Source organism: Augochlora pura, chromosome 4, assembly GCF_028453695.1.
Source record: "Augochlora pura isolate Apur16 chromosome 4, APUR_v2.2.1, whole genome shotgun sequence".
Taxonomy (NCBI): Eukaryota; Metazoa; Arthropoda; class Insecta; order Hymenoptera; family Halictidae; genus Augochlora; species Augochlora pura.
Window position 1 is genome coordinate 25721360 of NC_135775.1, and position 18462 is coordinate 25739821.

General features: G+C 53.5%; 4 protein-coding genes across 4 annotated transcripts; 1 reads left to right on the forward strand and 3 right to left on the reverse strand.

Moving 5' to 3' along the window:
• Positions 1 to 1813: 1813 nt before the first annotated feature.
• Positions 1814 to 2905, reverse strand: LOC144469208 (uncharacterized). The gene is made up of 4 exons (XM_078179222.1): positions 2764 to 2905; positions 2540 to 2671; positions 2278 to 2472; positions 1814 to 2211 (listed from the first exon to the last, which is right to left on the reverse strand). Exons 1-4 carry the CDS (start codon positions 2903 to 2905, stop codon positions 1814 to 1816), a joined length of 867 nt encoding a protein of 288 aa, XP_078035348.1.
• A 1941-nt stretch (positions 2906 to 4846) lies between these two features.
• On the reverse strand, positions 4847 to 5922 carry LOC144469195 (uncharacterized). Its single transcript, XM_078179178.1, has 3 exons — positions 5727 to 5922; positions 5559 to 5659; positions 4847 to 5062 (listed from the first exon to the last, which is right to left on the reverse strand). The coding sequence occupies exons 1-3, from the start codon at positions 5920 to 5922 to the stop codon at positions 4847 to 4849; spliced, it is 513 nt and encodes a 170-aa protein (XP_078035304.1).
• Positions 5923 to 6758: 836 nt separating this feature from the next.
• LOC144469010 (uncharacterized) lies at positions 6759 to 8861 on the reverse strand. The gene is made up of 3 exons (XM_078178855.1): positions 8619 to 8861; positions 8133 to 8264; positions 6759 to 7525 (listed from the first exon to the last, which is right to left on the reverse strand). The coding sequence occupies exons 1-3, from the start codon at positions 8818 to 8820 to the stop codon at positions 7332 to 7334; spliced, it is 528 nt and encodes a 175-aa protein (XP_078034981.1). The 5' UTR covers positions 8821 to 8861; the 3' UTR covers positions 6759 to 7331.
• Positions 8862 to 11833: 2972 nt separating this feature from the next.
• On the forward strand, positions 11834 to 18268 carry LOC144469219 (uncharacterized). The gene is made up of 3 exons (XM_078179237.1): positions 11834 to 13051; positions 13529 to 16445; positions 16515 to 18268. The coding sequence occupies exons 1-3, from the start codon at positions 11849 to 11851 to the stop codon at positions 18266 to 18268; spliced, it is 5874 nt and encodes a 1957-aa protein (XP_078035363.1). The 5' UTR covers positions 11834 to 11848.
• The last annotated feature ends 194 nt before the right edge of the window (positions 18269 to 18462 follow it).

The following is an 18462-nucleotide window of genomic DNA, read 5'->3' on the forward strand; positions in this document are numbered from 1 at the left end:
TAGAGAAAAGATTTCACGCTTCGGTGGTCCATCATAAACAAATTATTACCATGCATTCCCGTTGCTGTTGAACTGCCAGAGGTGATTGTTTAACCCTTTGCACCCTGGTGCATTGGTAAAATAATTTCGTTGCAAAATAATTTTACTTAAATAACTGTTAATTCTTTTATGAGTCCCAGGGCTCAAATATGCATAAAACTCAGCAAATAATATAAATTAGAAATATTATTGGCCAGAACAATTACTATTAATTTAGGCTTAATATAGCCTAGAGATCAAGGGGTTAACTTCTCAACGGCTTCGTGATTGATTCGACACGACGTTTTCCAAGATAAAAGAGGCGCATTAAAGAGATTATAAAACAATTGTTAAAACAATGAACAGTAAAAATTGCTCCAAGAATCGATGCCGATCGATTAGCATAATCGCGTCCGGTCCGCTTCCGTAGAAGGAGAGTCCCTCGCAGTCGAGAACGTAGATTCCTCGCGGTAATCCGGGTGTCCCTTTTCGAGGATCGGACAGATTCGCTAGAAATATGATCGTTAACGAGCAATTCGTGCTCCTAACGGGGCCGTGTTCGTTTTTTCCTAGCAAACGATCTCCGCATTTCGATCGATCTCCTATTCGTAGGTCGCCTACCGTAATTGACCAAGTTTCGCCGCTAATTGCGAGACGCGCGACGAATCGCTGAACGATCGAAAATCCGTTCAGGCGTCCACGGTCTGAATGAATTTTTTATGGCGCGTCCGAGGCATCTCTGCCCGCGATTCACGCCGAAAGAGGGAAAAAAAGAAATAATGGATTTAGGATCGAGCGCGCGCGCGCGTGTAACTTGGCACGCGTGGCGGTCACGTACGTGGACCGGCGACAGAAATTCCGCTTCGAACTACGACGGGATGCTAATACAACCTAATTCCGGGCATCTTTATCGTTATTTAAGGAACGAGGGGCGGAGGAGGGAGAGGGGGGCTGAGGGGCTCCGGAATCGTAGTGAAATCGGTACTTTCGAAACTGCCGCGGGATCGAAAATAACAAGCATCTTTTTCTTTTTTTCAGCCGGCTCTACGTCATCGATTCTCTTTTTAATCGAACGCCGAGTTCGCTCTCGCGAAATTTATCGGCGCAGCTTCTCGCGTAACGATTACCGTAACCATGTTACTCCACTCTCGCCGGAAACAGATCAGATATTTATTTCAGTTTTTTTTCGTTCGATTCCGAAACGGTTGCTCGATGCGCCTACGGCGTTGAGAACAGTTGTCCGACGTCCGAGCACACGGGCGTAATTGACAATGAAAATTTCACGGTCGAGGAGATCCGAGCTGGCTCGTCGAACTTCGCTGTAGCTCGACGGACAGGCTGCCGCCTTCTGAGCGAAGAATAACCCCGAGTGGTTGCTTTACGGTGGCTCGATTAATATTTACGCTGTATCGCGAGTTACTCCAATCTCTCCCGAGTCGCGGATTTCCAAAAATTGCCGTGCCTTTTGACCGGCCAAACTAGATCCTCGCGGAACGAGTTTCGCTCGCTGTGGTCGACCGACGTTAGAGCGAGGAGCACCGAAAACGTGTCACGACGACCGCGCGCGCATTCCACGCTCCCTATCAATACGATCAAAGACAGAGAAAACTCGTCAAAGCCCGACACAATTACGAAAAGTTCACCGAGTCTCTACCGCGCGCTTAAAATCGTCGGAATGGAACGGCGATAAGGATCGGGACTGCCGAAGACGATCCGTTTTGATCGATAGCTGGATTCATCCTTTATTGGAAATCGGTCGTGACTACATGGATCGTTTAATTGGCCCATAGATCTCTCAAGACCAGTACCACAGGAAGGAGTAACCCTTGAGCCGGCTCTCCTCCGTCCCGTTCGCTCCGGGAACGAACGAAATGTTCGGCTGATGGCCGAATTCGTTCGACAGATACTTCACCCGTGTGTCGACACCATTTTCACTTTGTACGCGATAGCTGCCGTCCTTCGCGCCGTCCCTGAACCCGTCTTCCTGGTGATCGTGCGAAGAGATGCTGTAGTTGAAGCGATAGAAAACGTCGCCCGTTTCTTTCCCCGGGAATTCGCTAACACCATTCGACCTGTTCCTCTCCGATCCGTCGACGTTCAGGGTCTTCCCTCGTCGCGAGTTCGAAGAGTCCTTGGGATCCTCCGGGATTCTGTTCCTTTCCTTCAACGTTTTCTCTTTCGTTTGCGGTGCACCTGTTGGATTAATCAATCACCGAAATGTTGGCGATAATAATTTTAATTAATTGAAATATTTTGTACCAGGTGTCGCGGCTCCAGCCTGACTTTTGGACATCTTCGCCAGAAGAGGACCCAATTGCGCAGGAGATTGCACGCCGCCGATCGCGTTATCCCCTATCTCAGGGATCTTGCATCCTCCGCAGGACTTTGCGACAGCCTCCACCAGCTTCCTCGCAGCTTCCGGCCTGTCTTTGAATATCTCCAGCGCATCCTTCACTTAAAAACGGTAACACCGACGTTCGAACTTATTACCATACAAGAGGCAGATAATTTAACGACTCACGGGAGGTGATCTTTCTGTTCCTCATCCGAGTGATGATGAAATTGTCGTTCTTATCGGTGGCATACGCAGTCTCGTGGTACACACCGTCCGCCGTTATGAAGCCGAATTCCCCGGTGACGATTCCGTCGGCGTCTCATAAAACAATCGATCGTTAACGCGGCTGGTACGCAGCAGGATCACCATTGTCAAGACGAGAGGAAAGTAACAGTGTCCTCGAATCTCACCTTTCTTCTCGAACCGATGCTGAAAGTCGGTGATGTTGAAAGAAAACTCGTACGGGCGCTCGTCGGCGTCATTGTCGGCCCCAATCGCGAAATTTTGCAATGAGAAATAGCAGAGAGTCCACAGCAACGCCTTGTCGAGCATTTTGCAGAACGTTTCTTGGGATTGTTGCAGGTGTTTACAGCGGCCTGAGGATCGCGGTACTAAACGAAGAGGAGGATCCGATCATCGATCGTCGAACGGTGACGCAACGGAACGGGAAAAATCTTTTCTCGAGGGAGAGAAGATTCTCTCGTCGCCGGAGAAGAGGAAACCGTGGAATCTGCTTCGCGGAAAAATTCTTCAGTGAGGCCGGACGAGGATCGGCGACGTTCGCTTTCACGCGGCTTCAAATAATTGCACAAAGACGCGGAACAGTCGTAAATCGCGGATCCTCGCGGTGGGCCAGCCGAGGGCTCGTTCACGGCGTCGTAAAGTCCCGGGTCGTTCGTTCGGACCCGCTTCGAGGGCCTCTCGTTTAAAATGATCTCCGTGACCGCGTACAGGCGGTACACGAGCGACGACGAAACATAAACGCGCTAAAGTGTCCTGCGAATCTCTCGACAAAATCGATCCGAGGATGCGATCGCCTATCGCGTCGACACAATCCTTTATCGCTTCCAAGATGGGTCTTTAATAGAAAATATACTGCATTTAAATTGATAAATTTGCATCCAACGTCACAAGGAAATGGCAATTTTACATCTTACAATAAAAATATTTCGACGCAGCTAACTGGTTAAAGCATTTTATCGCTCGTAGGCAGAGGGAGAGGCACGGAAACAATTCGATCATCGTCTCTTCAAATTCTTTATACATGAAAGCGTCGCCATCGTTACAAAGATTCGCTATTCAGCTGTCAATCGTAATTACCCGAGTTATTAGATGCACCGTGTCCCAGCGATTTTTCTCAGGGTCTCGTAATACATCGACGAGCAGTTCGTTTAAAGTCTGTGATAATCTGACAGGGGAATCGGCGGCGTCCATAAGGTCAGCGCGTTATTTCTGAATAGCAGATGTATCCCGGTGAAGGGATCCCGCTCGTCCGACAGAATTATTAAACGCCGTCGATTAATATCGTTAACAATACGATTCAACAATGTGCTATCGGATGATCGAGAAGAATAATGTTACCGAGGCCTTGTTGTTGTTAATTGGAAAGGCGGGCGATCAATCGATTTCTGTAAAAGCGGAATAGTTGCACGTCGTCCGGCCTTCGCGATCTAAGGCATACAAAGATTAGGCTCGATTCGCCGGGTATGCGGCATGCATCGTACATTTTATAGTTTAGAAAACGGTACGACGATACCAGTCGTCACGGGGAGAGCTGTCGATACAGGATCGATGGCGGTCGGCATACTAACGCGGTATACAATGTACAGGCGGTAGGTGGGTTTCTGGCACGTAAACGCATCGCGAATATCGAGGCCTCGGACAACAAGCCATTGCCGGCGGACTTCTCTCTCTTTCGTGTTCCTAACGTCGATCCAAATCGCCAGTAACGATCGCGCGCTCGTCTGCGTCGTTTCCTCGAAAGCCAACGATTCACGTATTTCCTTTTCTTTCCGTTCGAGCGCGCAATTACGCGGCGAAAAGTTCGCAGTTTCCCGGCCGCCGTGAACGGGGATCCCGCGGGTCCCTTAATCGACCGGGAGCGGACGGTCCAACGAAATCGACTCCGCATTATACAGATTTCGATTTCGACGTTGAATCGAACGGCTGAGAAAAAGGGAAACCGGCACGTCGACGATCGCCGCAGAATCTGGACCGAAATGCCGTTACACGGGTCCCTAAGTGGGTCACCGAGCGTCTAGGCGTTGATCTCCGCGTGTAGCGTCGCTCTTGGGAACCATATCGCTTCGTTTCGTCGATTATTACGTGGAGCATCGTAACACTGTTGATCAACCGTATATTTCCGTGGCAGAGTTACAAATCGTACAAAAATCGGGTGCACGAATCAAGTAACAGCTCGCTTCGCGGCCGATCGAACGAGAGGCAGGGCCGATGATCGGTTCGTTGAGTGACGGTTTCCGGGTGACGTCGTTTTCATCTGCCTAGCCAACCCTCGTCGTCGTCTTCCGGTTGATGATAACTGTGATAATAGTGCTCGTGGTATTCGGGTTTATGGACCACGACCACCTCCGACCTTTGCGAGTTCTTCAACGCGTTGTATAGGATGATCAGCATCGCCAGCTTACCCACGACGATGCTCCGCAGCAGGCTGAACTTTATCGAGGCGAGGGTGCCCGGCAACGACATTATCTGTAAATTAATAGACGTCCGTTAAAACGCGTTCGCTGACATAGCAATTGTACCGCGGATCTCTGCGAGTTCGCCATAACGTTAATTCTATCACGCACACGAAATTCTAACAAAGTATGGTCGATAATTGCTAGAGCTAACGCCGTGCACTATTAATCGATTTGACTTTCTCTTTGGAATCACGGCGCTCGTTACACTGGGCAGCGTTTGGCAGCGGCCGCGCTAACACTAGAATTATCGGACCAATTAAAATGACCCAGTTGCTACTTCCTACTTCATAAATACCGGCGATCTATTTTCGGCGAACTGAGTACCAAGATGTAATAATTAATAAACTGCCGATCTTTGTGCTGAATAAATATTGTTCCTAACGATCTTAATACGCCAAGAGTGACATAACCACGTAATGTCTTCGTTGCACAAAATAATCCGCAGTTTATTAATTAATCGCTCCGAGAGCCGGCGGCATTTTGTTAAATCGAGAGCAGCGTCGCACCTGCATAATAAGAGGGACCATCATCATGGTGGATCCGATCCTGTTCAAAATTCCTTTGAACTTCAGTCTTCCCGAGGCGGCCCTTTGTTCGCTGTCGTCGTCTGAAAGAAGAGACTCTGAACGCTATTGACTAAACTGGAGCGTCTCGATCATGCTCGACATTCTCACCTGCCAGCAGAGCAGACATTCGTACGACGACAGTGGTCTCGTTGTTCGCGAACTGGAACTTGATCCCTTCGGATATATCGAATTGCAGGGTCTCGTTCGAGTCCGCGAGGTCCTTCGCATCCTGATCGGCCGCGATGAGTTTGTTGACCGCGATCGCGAAGCAGAGCCACCACGCCAGCGTTTCCGGTCCGTTCATAGCGTCGAGTTCGATAAACCTACGATCCGAGATCAATGGACTCGAGGGTCCGAAGGGTGCAGATCGATGGATCAGAGCCGAGGAACGTCTGGATCTCGCGCCGCGTTTCCCATCGCTATTAAATCGATTTCCCTCGGCTATCGAGCGCAAAATCTGAATACCAGAGACCGTTACCGACGGGTTCGCTCGCCTAGAGTAATTCCATGCACTCGTCGCTTCCGCCTCTCCACTTCCGGTATCACTGATTCGCGGTATTCCGAGGACGCGATCGTCGACGAGTCGAACGGTGCGTCGATAACGGCGTCGCGCGATCAAGGGCTTATTCTATGGAATATTTGATGGACGGACAGGAAGAAGCTCGCCGATCGCTGCGCTTGAGACTACTGACCGATCTGCGGAGCGGAGAGCAAAGATTTTTCCTTTTTTGCTCTAAGCGTACCCCACTAAGCCAGGAATCTGGGTCTGTGCAGTGTGCAGTCTGTCGATTCAATTCGTGCCGCAGTCTAGAATGTGCACACGGCGGTTGGCTGCCGGGCTCCCGCGCCGCCAGCGGACCATGAACCGCGGAAAATTCAATTCGAACTCCCGCGAGCCTCCTCCGAAGCTCCGAAAAGTCAAACACCCGATTCTCCACTTTCTGCCTCCGGTTTCCGAATTCTCCTCGAGCTCGGATTCCGCGAGCTTCTCGCAGGGAAATTCTGCTCTCGATTTCGACTGATTCTGAAAGTCTGGGTCAGCTGAAAGTCTTGACAGGACAACGGAGAGTGGCGATTGACAATGGTTTTAATAAATAACTTTCGACGACGGTATACATCGATTCATAAATATAAGGCGGTAATGATGCTTACGAGCTACTAGTAAAATTGAGGTATACGGTTGTCTCTTAGCCCTTTCGTTCCCAAGACGCTCGACGGAAGTACTCCCACGTAGAAAAATAATACTAGCAATCGAAAGCGAGCGGGTCCGCAGCGCTTGCGAAACGAAGGGATCGAACTAAGTCGACTTAATCTAAAAATTTGGTTCTACGCATCGATCCAACGATCCCAATAGGATCCGTGCACTTGGCTCGGGGGGTTGTACCAAGTCCCGCGGACGACGTTGTCGACGTCGGTTAAATAAAATCGGTCTAGACTCGTGGTCACGAGTTGTACAGTTCCTTTGGTTCGCGAGAAATGCTTCCGGATTGCGAGAAAGTCCACGATCCACGTGTTTCCGATCTCCTAGATCGTCTCCGGTGCACGTTGGTTGGATAGAAAACCGCAGCGGCCAGCCCGACGCTGCCCATTCCGAATGGAAAAAATGGCCGATAAAGAAAAATAACTACCAGGATGCGCGATAGCCTGGTTCCGTTTGTGGTCGTCGTCGGTGGAACAGTTTCTCATCCGTGGAAAGAACGAAACGACATATTATTATCCTCTGTAATAATAATGTTCGTCGCTGTCTGGACCGCTGTGTGGCATCCATCCGTTGTACGCCTGATGGTGAGCCATCGGCGCAGAGTTGTGCACGTGCACGTGGATCGGCTGCTGCGACGCGTTCTGCTGCCAACCGGATGATACCTTCGCTATTATCGTGCCGAGCTTTAGCACCAGGAGGGTCACACCTGCAACCAAATTAGTGTCAGTTCACGCTGCGTAGTGTAATGATACCTTAAACTAGAGTAAAGAATGCCAGGCGATTGCGAATTGTTTCCTGTGCTGTAAATTACAGGTCGTTACCTTACGAGCGATATTATATTAATTTATAAAAATAGTATTTACGGCATGTAACGCATATATAAAATAGACAACTTATAAATGAATTATTAATGGTTCATGGATCAGAAGAGGTCCAAAGCTACTTATAATAGATAAATCTCTGCAATTTGAATAATAATATACTAATATAATAATAGTAGATGACCCTAAGAACCTTTCCATTCCGCCGAGCTTGTAGGAAGATAATAATTGGCATTCCGCAGGCCAGCGTTTATCAAAAGGGGTTCACAGCCGAGTGCACGCGACGGTATCAATACTAATCAAAAAAAGGAAAGTGGGTCCACCGGTAAAATTCGGCGAAACGCGTCCAAAGCTAGCCCCGTGAATCATGGCGGCACATTATCGATAAATAGGACGATGTCTCCTGATTCGGTATGCACCTCGCGCGCACACCAAACTCCCGCACCGTTATGTTTCCGTGCAAGGGAACAATAGCCCATAATTCGTGCTTACCGATTAGCAATCCTTTCAACGAGATCACCGTCAACACTGTCAGCATGGTCATCATCACACCCATTTTGTACACCATCGGCATTAGCATGAATTGTATGCGCTTCAATCCGAACGTTCTCGCCTGGCTGCTCCCTATGCAATTACAAAATCGTTAATCGCCGACAAAAAATCCGCGGCGCGCTGGATCATTCCAAATTAGAAAGTCGTAGCCCACGAAGTGTGTTTCTATGTTTCGTAAAATGACTGCAAATAATTCTGACTTTAGTGGTCCTGTATCAATTGAAATTAAATCTGCGTCGAGAGAGATATTATCATGACAGAAATTAATAGGTTGAATAAGGAACAATGGAAAGAATTGATGACTTTAAAAATGGTGAAAGAGAATTAATACAAGGAATTATTACTTTGCAGAAAGATCCGCAGTCATCGACGAGATCCGCGAGACAGGCGTCGAAGATAAACATCGGCCAGCCGTTGTTTACTCACCTTGGTCACTCCCGCCATCGATCAGCCCATCCAAGAACTCCTTGACCACTTGAACGTCGGGGTCGACGTTGTCCTTGGAAATCGGCAAAAGCTTGGTGGCTTCGACTTGGCCGTGGTCCAGCTCAGCGGTCTCGGCGCTGGCGCATTTTGAAAAACCTGCCGCGAGCAGCAGGCACGCGATCGTCCAGCCAATCGGCCGCATTATCGAACCGGTTGCCACGCGGTCACGTGACCGTGTTGATCGACAGAGCCGGGGCCCGGTGCACTCGGCGAACGGGTTGGCGTGGATGCGCGAGGCTTCTGTTCACTCGGACGTATCTCGTGGATTTCGGCAGGTGGGACCGCGGTATTCGCGAGACGTGTTAATCGAGCCCGCACGAGTCGCCGTATGATTCGGACGAGCGGCCGAGCGGCCGTTCCAACTGAAAAGACGATCGCCTTCGAAGAGACGCGTGCGCGGTAGATCTGCGCGCGGCGCGCCGCTTCGAATTCACTGCTGCTCCCCGGGAATTTCGTCAGCGGGACGGGAACACAACGCTTGAAACACTTTTCGATCACAGCCCATGGAGCACGTTACTCGCGCGCCGACCGCCGCGAACACGCCGCGGCGCGCCGCGCCGCACGCGGCCCATGCCGGCCCGATAATCGCCTGGCTGCCTTTCCAGGCACGCGGGCATTTTCGCGCGACCGCTTACCAATCCCAAGACCCGTTTCCGGCCTCGAATTACCGCCCATCCCGCCGTTGAAAAACATACCGCTCGGCCAAATACGTTTCTTCATTAGCGAGCGAATGTCCATGGAACACGGTTCTTAGCGAGAGCGAGCGAAGCGATCGCGTTCGTAGAAACAACGTTAGCTTAGTTTTATCTCGGTCGATGCCTGGTGCAGAGCCATCGTTACACGCTATACCACTCGCAGAACGTAGAATGCGAACGTACGCGAAATGATTCGGGGCAATTGTTTCGTGCACCGGCCGATTGCACCGCGTCCCACTTTCGGTATCACTGTCACGGTCGTCGTCCCGGAATCGAAGGATTGCCCGGAGCGTGTAACGCGTCGCGCCACGATTCTCTCTGCGAGTAGTTGCGCCGCGGCCGCGTCGAAAGATCAAGAGCGCGAAGTAATAGATCGTGTGGTTTTTGGGTTAAACGTCCATTCGGTTGGCCAACGATCCTGGGTTAATTAGAAGCGAGCCGCGTTCACGCCGCGGTTAATGCTACCGGTTTGTAATCTCGATGTAATTGCGCCAGCTAATGGGATTTCCAGCGAGTCGATATAGCCGGCTGACCTCTTAACGCGCCGTTCTCTAAATAGTTGACGGATTTCCCCGGCCAAACTGCGAACAAAGAGAAGATCGGTTTCGATCGTGGGGAACGAAATTTGCTTGGCTCCCGTCGAAACCGAGAGCGCAACATCGACGCGGATGAACGCGTAAACCTGTCGGGAACGCACTTTCGATGGTGGTTGTTATGGTCGTCGGAATCCGTCCGGGCCGTTGTGAGCGCAGCTTAAGAGACAGCCTACCGCATACCGGATAAAAGGAAGAAACGCGGTACAGGTTTACCGCGTCGGCTCTTGCTCGGTGAAGCCGGCGAACGAAGAGGGAGCACGAGGGGAAGGAAGCGAACAACGAACGAACGAACGTGGCCATCTTGGAAAATAATGCGAGTCGTAAAAATTCTTTACCCCGGCCGGCGTGCACCTCTCCTGCTCCCTGGCCCGTCCCTCTAGTCTCGATATTCCCTCAAGGACTAAAAATACAACCCCTTTGCGCCAGAACCAGCCGCGTCGAAGTCGAACCTGAATCTCGGCCTGCCTGCACTTTGTTCGTGCTGCATCTCCGCGGCTGGCCTCTTCTCCCGCCCGTCTCCCCCGTGCGCCGCCTTCTTGCTCCCTTTTCATCTGCAACGAGAGTACAAAACGCGGGGAACGCTTTAATGGTTCGGCCGAGGAATTGCTGAGAAAATCGCGATCGCCGCAGGAGTCGCTTCAGGGTTCCGCGGAATTTTTAATCGGGGCCCTGCGATCCTCGCCCCGTCGACGGTCGTTAACCCTCGCAAAACGAACTACGGAGAGGTCACCGTTTCTGACCCTCGAAAGAATCTCGCAGGAAAAAAATTGTACGCAGGCGAAAGAACTGAGTTTCTATTGAACCGCGTTCGTTCCGCGAGGGTTAACCTAGATGATCGACGAGAACTTGAACTTATCCGGTCGTCGTTGAAATATTCGCCACGCTGGCGTACACCAGCTGCTACTGTAACAGACACATTCTCTTTTGGTCCGTTCACCATAGTGTCCGTTCGCCAAGAGTTCAACGGCTTCTCTAATGGTAGCGCACGAACTAGGCTTCCTGTCGCGTCGCGAGGATGGCCAGGCCGTGCAAGGAGAACGCAGTCGATTGACCGATCGCGAAAATCGTTGGAACCCTGATTCTCTGTACCTATAACGGCGTCCAGCCGCAGGTACTCTGAGACTCGGGGGACTAGTTTTTCCGCGGCGATCGCGTCCCAGGCGATGTATGTCGACCCTAGAGAAGACGGCTGCCGGCTGAATAGGCTCCCGAGGAGGGACACACACAACGTGGTACCAAAGAACGGAACACAAACGACCGGGTGGTTCGAATAGCCAGCCGAGATCTCGCGCGAACGAGGCGTGCCGGGTTATTTTCCGAGCATCTCCAAGGTTAATTGGCTCGTTACGGCGTACGGCCGCGAAGGGAGGCATCGGTGGAAGAGATGGTAGCCGGCCTGTGGCATCGTTTCGATTATTCAAATCGTTCTCCGGAGGACAGGATCTAATTCGCGGCCGTGGCAAGAAACTGTCATTAGCCGAGAGCGGAGAATAAAACGAGGATGGGTGCTGCGCGCGGAGGGACCGCCGCGAAGATGTTCCACGAATCTCTCCGTTCCCGATGGGTTGACCGTAGGATACTCGGAGCTAAATGCATCTACACCCGTTAGACCGTGAACCCGATCCTCTCCGGCAACCCTGCGGAGGCACGTCGAGGGGGGGACGGAGCGGACGGCAGCGTAAAAATGGAAATGCCCGGCTCCTCCGTCGCCCTATCCACACAGTCTCGCGGTTCCCCGCGTCTCGTTGGCTGAACCTGTGCGTGCGCTCTCACGGGCACCTTCGTCGGGCGATGGTATGTGTATTACCATACCTCTCCGACATGGCTGACCATAGACCGGCTCAGAAGTGGCCGAGACATTCGCCTCTCGACCGCGACCATGAGAGCACTCAACTCGCGACGCCCACAGCCTACGAGTACCTTCCTCAGCCTGGTCCTTCGGTCCTGCCTCTGTCTTCTGTTGCTGCTGTTCGTCGTCGACGGTGGCGGAGCGCGCAGCGTCACCCGCGATGAACGAGCCGCCCCGCTTCTGGAGCCCGGGGTCAAGCTTTCGGCAGTCGAGAGTGAGCCCACCGCGAGCCTAGCTTCGATCAAGAGCAGCGACGCGGCCGATCTAGTTCCGGAGAAGCTCGCCGTGGACCGGACCGATGCTGTTAAAGATGAGAAGATCGAGTCTGCGGAAACGGGGAGTCTCCAAGGCAAGGTTTCGCAGCCGGAGGCTGGGGACCCCCCGCTGCAAGCTGGCAAGGACGATGCCGAGCAGCTCGCTGATCGGTCGTCGGGAAGGAACGCCGCGGTGGACATCCGGAAGATCGACCTCCTTGAGAACCAGGAGACAAGGAAGGTCGGCCAAGAAACGAACGCCGAGCTCGGGGACCCGGGCAGCGAGATCCTGAAGCAGCAAGACGAGGATGCCGCCGTGGCCAAGAAGAGGAGGCGGAACGACGTCGCTCTCAAGTCGGAGGTGCGCGACAAGGCGGGGATCCCCGTGGAGCGGATAGAGAATCCCAAGGACGAGGGGATCCGCAGGTTCGACGGTCAGGTGGACGCCGACGGAGCCGTGCCTTATCAGGAGAACGTTTCCGACGTTGCGATCAACGATGCCGGTGCTCGCCAGCTGGTAGGTTTCGGGGAACGCGCGGAGGACTGGGTCCAAGCTGGCCCGAAGTTGGTAGATCCTTCCGAGGCGTTCCTGAACACCGGGGTGCCAGAAGAAAACTCGCCAAGCCCTTCCCGCAAGTCGGGACTGATCGATGCCGACCCGGAGAAAGAGAACGTGGAGATCGAAGACGAGGCCAACAAGAACAGAGGACACAGGTTCCTGGACGATGCTCAGAGCAAATCGAGACGCAAGAGCTCCACCGTCTACCTGAGCGCCGAAGAGAAGAAGATACCGGACGGGGAGCAGCAGTCGATCGTAGAAGGCCAGATCAAGAAGCTGATCTCGATCCGCGACGACGCGTTGGACGCTCAAAAGGTGGACAACCTGGACGAGGCCAAGGTCCTGACCTCCAAGCGACAGGCTGGACTGGACGAGGCAGTGATCGCGCAGGAGAACGTCCGACTGGAACAGGAGACCAAGGTAAAGGTTACTAACCCATTTCAATCTAGACAAGTCCTAGGGATTTTTACGCCCTACAAGAAGTGGAAGGATCGAGCGGTAGCGCTTCAGAATCAGATAAGGGACAAGACGTCCGTGTTCCGGCTGAGGGAGCAGGCCGCCGAGCTGCTTCCCGAGTTACCCAAGTTCACCGAGAACCAGATACTGAACGCGTTGGAGCAGGTCCTGTCCTCGAAGAAGATAGAGCCTTCGAGCGCTTCCTACTTGGGCAATACGAAGGATCTCGGACTGACGGACGTGCAGCTGCGGATACTCAGGTGTGCGGAGCAGTTGCTGGAGGTCAGGGAGCGTCAATCGTTCGCGACCAACGTGGTGGAGTGCATCCGCGGTCTCAGCGCTATCAACTGCATAAGGATCTTCGTGTGGCCGGTCCTGGCGAACTATCTCCCGGACTACGGGGCGATACCAATCGAGATCAATGTGTTTGACTTGTTTCAGGGGAACAAACAGAAGTCGGGCAGGGCCCAGAGCATCCACCGTGTCAAGCTGATCACGCCGGAGTCCGTCGTGTACAACATCCTGCAGGATGCTCTGGAGACGTATCCCATCGATCAGACCCTGGTGTCGTACGTCGACCCGAAGAACGAGACGCTGAAGGACCTGCTCTCGTCGGATCAGCTGCACATCCTGCTGATGGCGGAGAAGCTGCTGCCGCAGGCGCTGCGCCAGGAATACTCCAACAGGATGTTCTCCTGCGTGCGCAGATTCGAGTACTTCAGCTGCATTAAGTACTTCGCCTGGCCCATGATCAAGCAGTACTTCCCGGCACTGCCGGCGTTCCCCGACTATCAGAACTGGTATCCTGTCTACGACCTGTATCCGCAGTACCCGCAATACCCTCAGTACCCCCAGTATCCGCAGTACCCGATCGTTCCGTTCCCCATCATGGACGGAGGAGACGTCGGCGAGCTGCCGGAAGTGGTCGATGCCGACGCCACGCGATCTAAAAGGCCGAAGCCCGAGGCTACCATTATCCAGGTTCTCCAGAACACTCTGAAGGAGCAGCCACGCCTATCGGCCTCGCCGTCCTTCATAGACCAGTCCGCGGACTCTTACATCGCTCTGATACCTCAAGACCAATTGCTTTCCATCAGCATGGCCGAGCAACTGATCCCAGTCGCTTATCGCTCGCAGTTCGTCCAGAAAACCGTCGAGTGCATGAAGGAGTTCAATTACCTGGCCTGCATCAAGTACTCCACTTGGCCCACCGTCAGACAGTTCATACCAAATTTCCCGGACATCTCTGGCATCTTGCCCGACTTCCAGGTTCCAGGATGGTCGAACATCGTCGACTACATCCCTTCACTGCCGAGTGTCCCGGATCTGGGGTCCTACTGGCCTTTCGGTGGCTCCTCGGAGCAGCCGGAACCGCCGGCGTACGTGCTGCTGAAAGAACGACCGGCGGACACCCTACAGTCGTCCAACGAGTTGGAGTCGAAGATCTTGAATATGCTGCTGGATGTTCAAAACTCCATCGGCAGGAGCCCGGACATCACGCCGTTCGTTCTCACCGGAAACGTGGTCATGTTCACCAAGTTCACGAGACCACAGCTCGACATTCTGCGGGTATCGGAGTCCCTGATACCTTCGATCGCTAGACCGGGTCTGGTGACCGAGGTGATCGTGTACCTCCAAAGGAGCGACAACTTCATCGACTGCGCCAGGTACGTGATATGGCCCACGCTGACCAGGTACGTCACCAATCTGCCAGCGTTCCCATCGTTGGAGAGCAAAGAACCGATCAGCGTTGCTCAGGCGGCACCAGAGTCCAAGGAACCGTCCGCAAATCCTACAGAAAAGCTGCAGGAGCGCGTCTTCTCCGAAGGGGAAGGCGAGAAGGTGATTACGAACCGTTTTCAAGACGAAGAGTCCAGGAACAAGGTGCAGCAGAATGTCCCGGTGATCAGCGTGACCGGGACCAGGTTCGTCCCTATATTCACCGAGCATCCCGAGACCGTGATCCTCAACATCGTTCGTTCGGTGCAGTTGCAGTCGTTGAACCTGAACCGTGGCACTGGTCCTCCTTCGACCATCAAGAGCCAGCAGTTCATCAACCTGCTGAACGAGCAACAGGTGAACATCGTGAACATCGTGGACGGCCTTCTTCCGGAGAGCATTCGCAACGATTTTTCAAACAAGTTGATCTCTTGCCTCCGCGTGAACAACTTCCTGGTCTGCACCAGGGACGTGATCTGGCCGACCTTGTCCGGCTACTTCCCTTGGCTGCCCAGCTTCCCCAATTTCGGCAGCATAACGAATCCCCCCAGCAGCGGACCTTCCCCCGGTGACAGCACCAAGCAGAACATAACGGAACCCAGCTCCAACACGGATGCTCCTCCTCTATCAGAGACGGACGTGAAAACTGGCCAGCACGGGGACACGAAAGTGACCATCACCGACACGAGATTCGTCCCTATCTTCAACGAGCTACCCGAAACGGTGATCCTCAACATCCTGAAGGCCGTGCAGCTCTCTCTCCCGAACCTTCCGGCTCCTTCAGCTCCAGCCAGGTCCCAGGACTTTCAGAAGAGCCTGTCCGAGCAGCAGGTCAACATCCTGAGCATCGCTGAAAACCTGTTGCCCGTCACCGCTCGGGCCAGTTACCTCGACAGGCTGAGATCCTGCCTGAGCGACAAGGTGTTCCTGCAGTGCGTCAGAGATGTCACCTGGCCGACGATCGCGCAGACTTATCCCTGGCTGCCGAGCTTCCCGAACTTTGGCGGCTATCAGAGCATACCTAGGATCAGGCTGTTCCTCACGGAAAAATCACAGGGTTCCAACATAGAAGCTCTGCCCACTCAGGAGAACCTGAAGCTCGAGGGATTGGCGTTGGAGAAGGTCGAGGAGAGGATAGAGAGAATCCTGGTGGACGCTTTGAACAGGGACTCTAATCTCAAGCGAGCATTCTTGGACGAGAGCAACCCGTCTCTGTCACACCTGACCAGACGCCAGCAGAACATCGTCAAGCTCGCGAAGCTGGGCATCCCGGCGGAAGAGAGGGCGACGTACATCGCCAGAATAGAGAAATGTACCAAGGAATACGACTTCGTTGGCTGCACGCAGAACATCACGTGGCCGGCCGTGCAACGGAATCGCCCAGGCTTCGTGGTAGACTTCTACGAGATCTTCAAATCGCCGGAGAGTCGCCCGATATCCGTCAGCCCTTTTCCTCCTCCGTCAGACTTACCCTCCAACATTCGGCCTATTCCAGGTTTCTCCGAGCTTCCCGTCGGACTTCCGCAAGCCATTCCTCAGCCAGCACTAACCCTGCAGTTCTCTGGACAATCGCCGCAAGTGACCACGGGAGACCAGCTGATTCCTATCCAAGGATCGCCAGCGTTTACGCCGTCAGTAGGTGAATCCATCGTTGGTACGACGTTCAGCTAGGTAGTCCGGGTGATCTCTGACCTGGTTCTGTTTGCAGATAACGAGGGAGCTGTACCCGGGTACGCAGGCCAGCCGCCTGGCATCTTCGTAGACATCTCGAAGGATCGGGTCCAGCTTGCCGACATCGTTCAGCTGGCAGCGGCCACGGAGGAGTCGGCAGCGAGGAGCAGAGAACGCCGGAGCGTGGACGTGACGAAGACCTACTACGAGACCGTCGAGACACCCGACACCTGGGAATCGTCCGCAGCGTTCCCCAACACCTCGGAGTCCGAGTACCTTCAGCTTCTGATCAAAATGCGGGAGAACGCGGAGTCGCGCGGCAAATCGAGCTCGAAGCCGACGAGCTACTTCGCAGACACGTTGAACGTCACGGTTAGGAGCGCCTTGTCGGCCGATCAGTACGAGATCATCAAGATCGTGGAGGACGTGGACCCCGTGCAGGGCAGAGGCATCGCTCAGCAGGTGGTCAACTGCATCACCGGTCTCAGCTTCATCAGGTGCGTCGGCATCTTCGTGTGGCCCTTGATCGTCAACCAATTCCCCGTCCTCGGGTTCCTCGGCCGCGGCATCACCACGGAGAACCAGGTGCAGGAGTTCTTCGGGATGTCGACCGATGATTTCGAGAAGGAGATGCTGCAGAGGAAGGACTCGATCGAGCAGTACCTGCTCGACTGGTACAAGCAGGTCGTCGAGGAGAAGTTCCAGACGAACCTGGGCTTCCTGAAGGTCAAGGGCTACGGGAACGGCGAGCTCGGTATCAGCTTCTCCGGCTTCAGGGAGGGCAGAGGCGCCAAGCTCAAAGACAACAAGAACTTACCCAGCATCCTGACGATCATCAGCGACATCATGGAGGAGGTTTTGGATCAGCGGCCCGAGTCCGAGAAGCCGAGGAGGGACAAGGAGAAGAAGGAGAAGAGCATCGACATCTCCAGAGAGGGCGAGATCCAGTTTTTGAAGGATACCGAGGAGTACGTCGACATCATGAGGTCGATGAACGACGACGAGATCATCACGATGTTCCTGGACAAGATCAAGGCGAACGAAACGGAGCCGGAAGGCGAAGACGGCAAATTCTTCGGCCTCGAAGACGCGTACAACGCGTTCGAAGTCCTGTTCGGTCCGAGGCTGCACGGCAGACTCGCTCACAAGTTGCAGACCTTCAACCATAAACTGAGAAACCTGGAGGAGAATCCGCCGGAAGAGAACAAGGAGGTGGACATTCTCTCTTTGGGCAGCCAGATAAACCAGGAAACGTACAACCTCGAAAAAGAAGCCTCCAGGGACCAAGAGCAAAGGCAAAGACAGAAGAGAGCGAAAAACTTCTTCAAGTCCTTCCTGGACAAGCATTCGAGCAAGCATCTGAAGGAACTGGTCGAGGAGAGGCTGGAGGAGATCGAGGACAACAAGATCGCGGACGATCGGCTGGAGAAGGACAAGAAGTCGGTGCTCATGGTGAAGCTGCCCAGGCTGGACGAGGAATTCCTGCCGAAGAAGATGACCAGCTCCATCGTGCACCTCGGCAGAGCTATGAAGAACAAGATGATGCAGATGATGCCCGGGCTGGGCTTGATCTTCTCGTTCTTGCTGCAGACGGCGGTGGCCCACGCGAAGGCGGCCGCCTCGATGGCTGGCATGATCAGCAACATGGCGATGGGCTCGGCGATAATCGGGATGATCCGCGACTCCTTCTTCGGGGCGAACACGCACCCTCAGATCAAATACGTTTACGATAACCATAAGGTCGGGCCGGGCATCACCTGGCCCTCTAATTCTCATTATCGCGGACTGTAAGCCTCGTAACTGAGACGATCAGCATTAGAGTACACCGTAGAGGGATCCAGCGTTCGACGTCGTTGAAATTCGACCTGCCGACTGCGCAGCCTGCAGCCTCTAGGGATAAGGAATGGGTGGTATCGAGCATCCGGGGACACGCGTTCGCTTCTTGGGCACCCACCGGACGCGTTTCTCCACGACGCCAGGGTTCT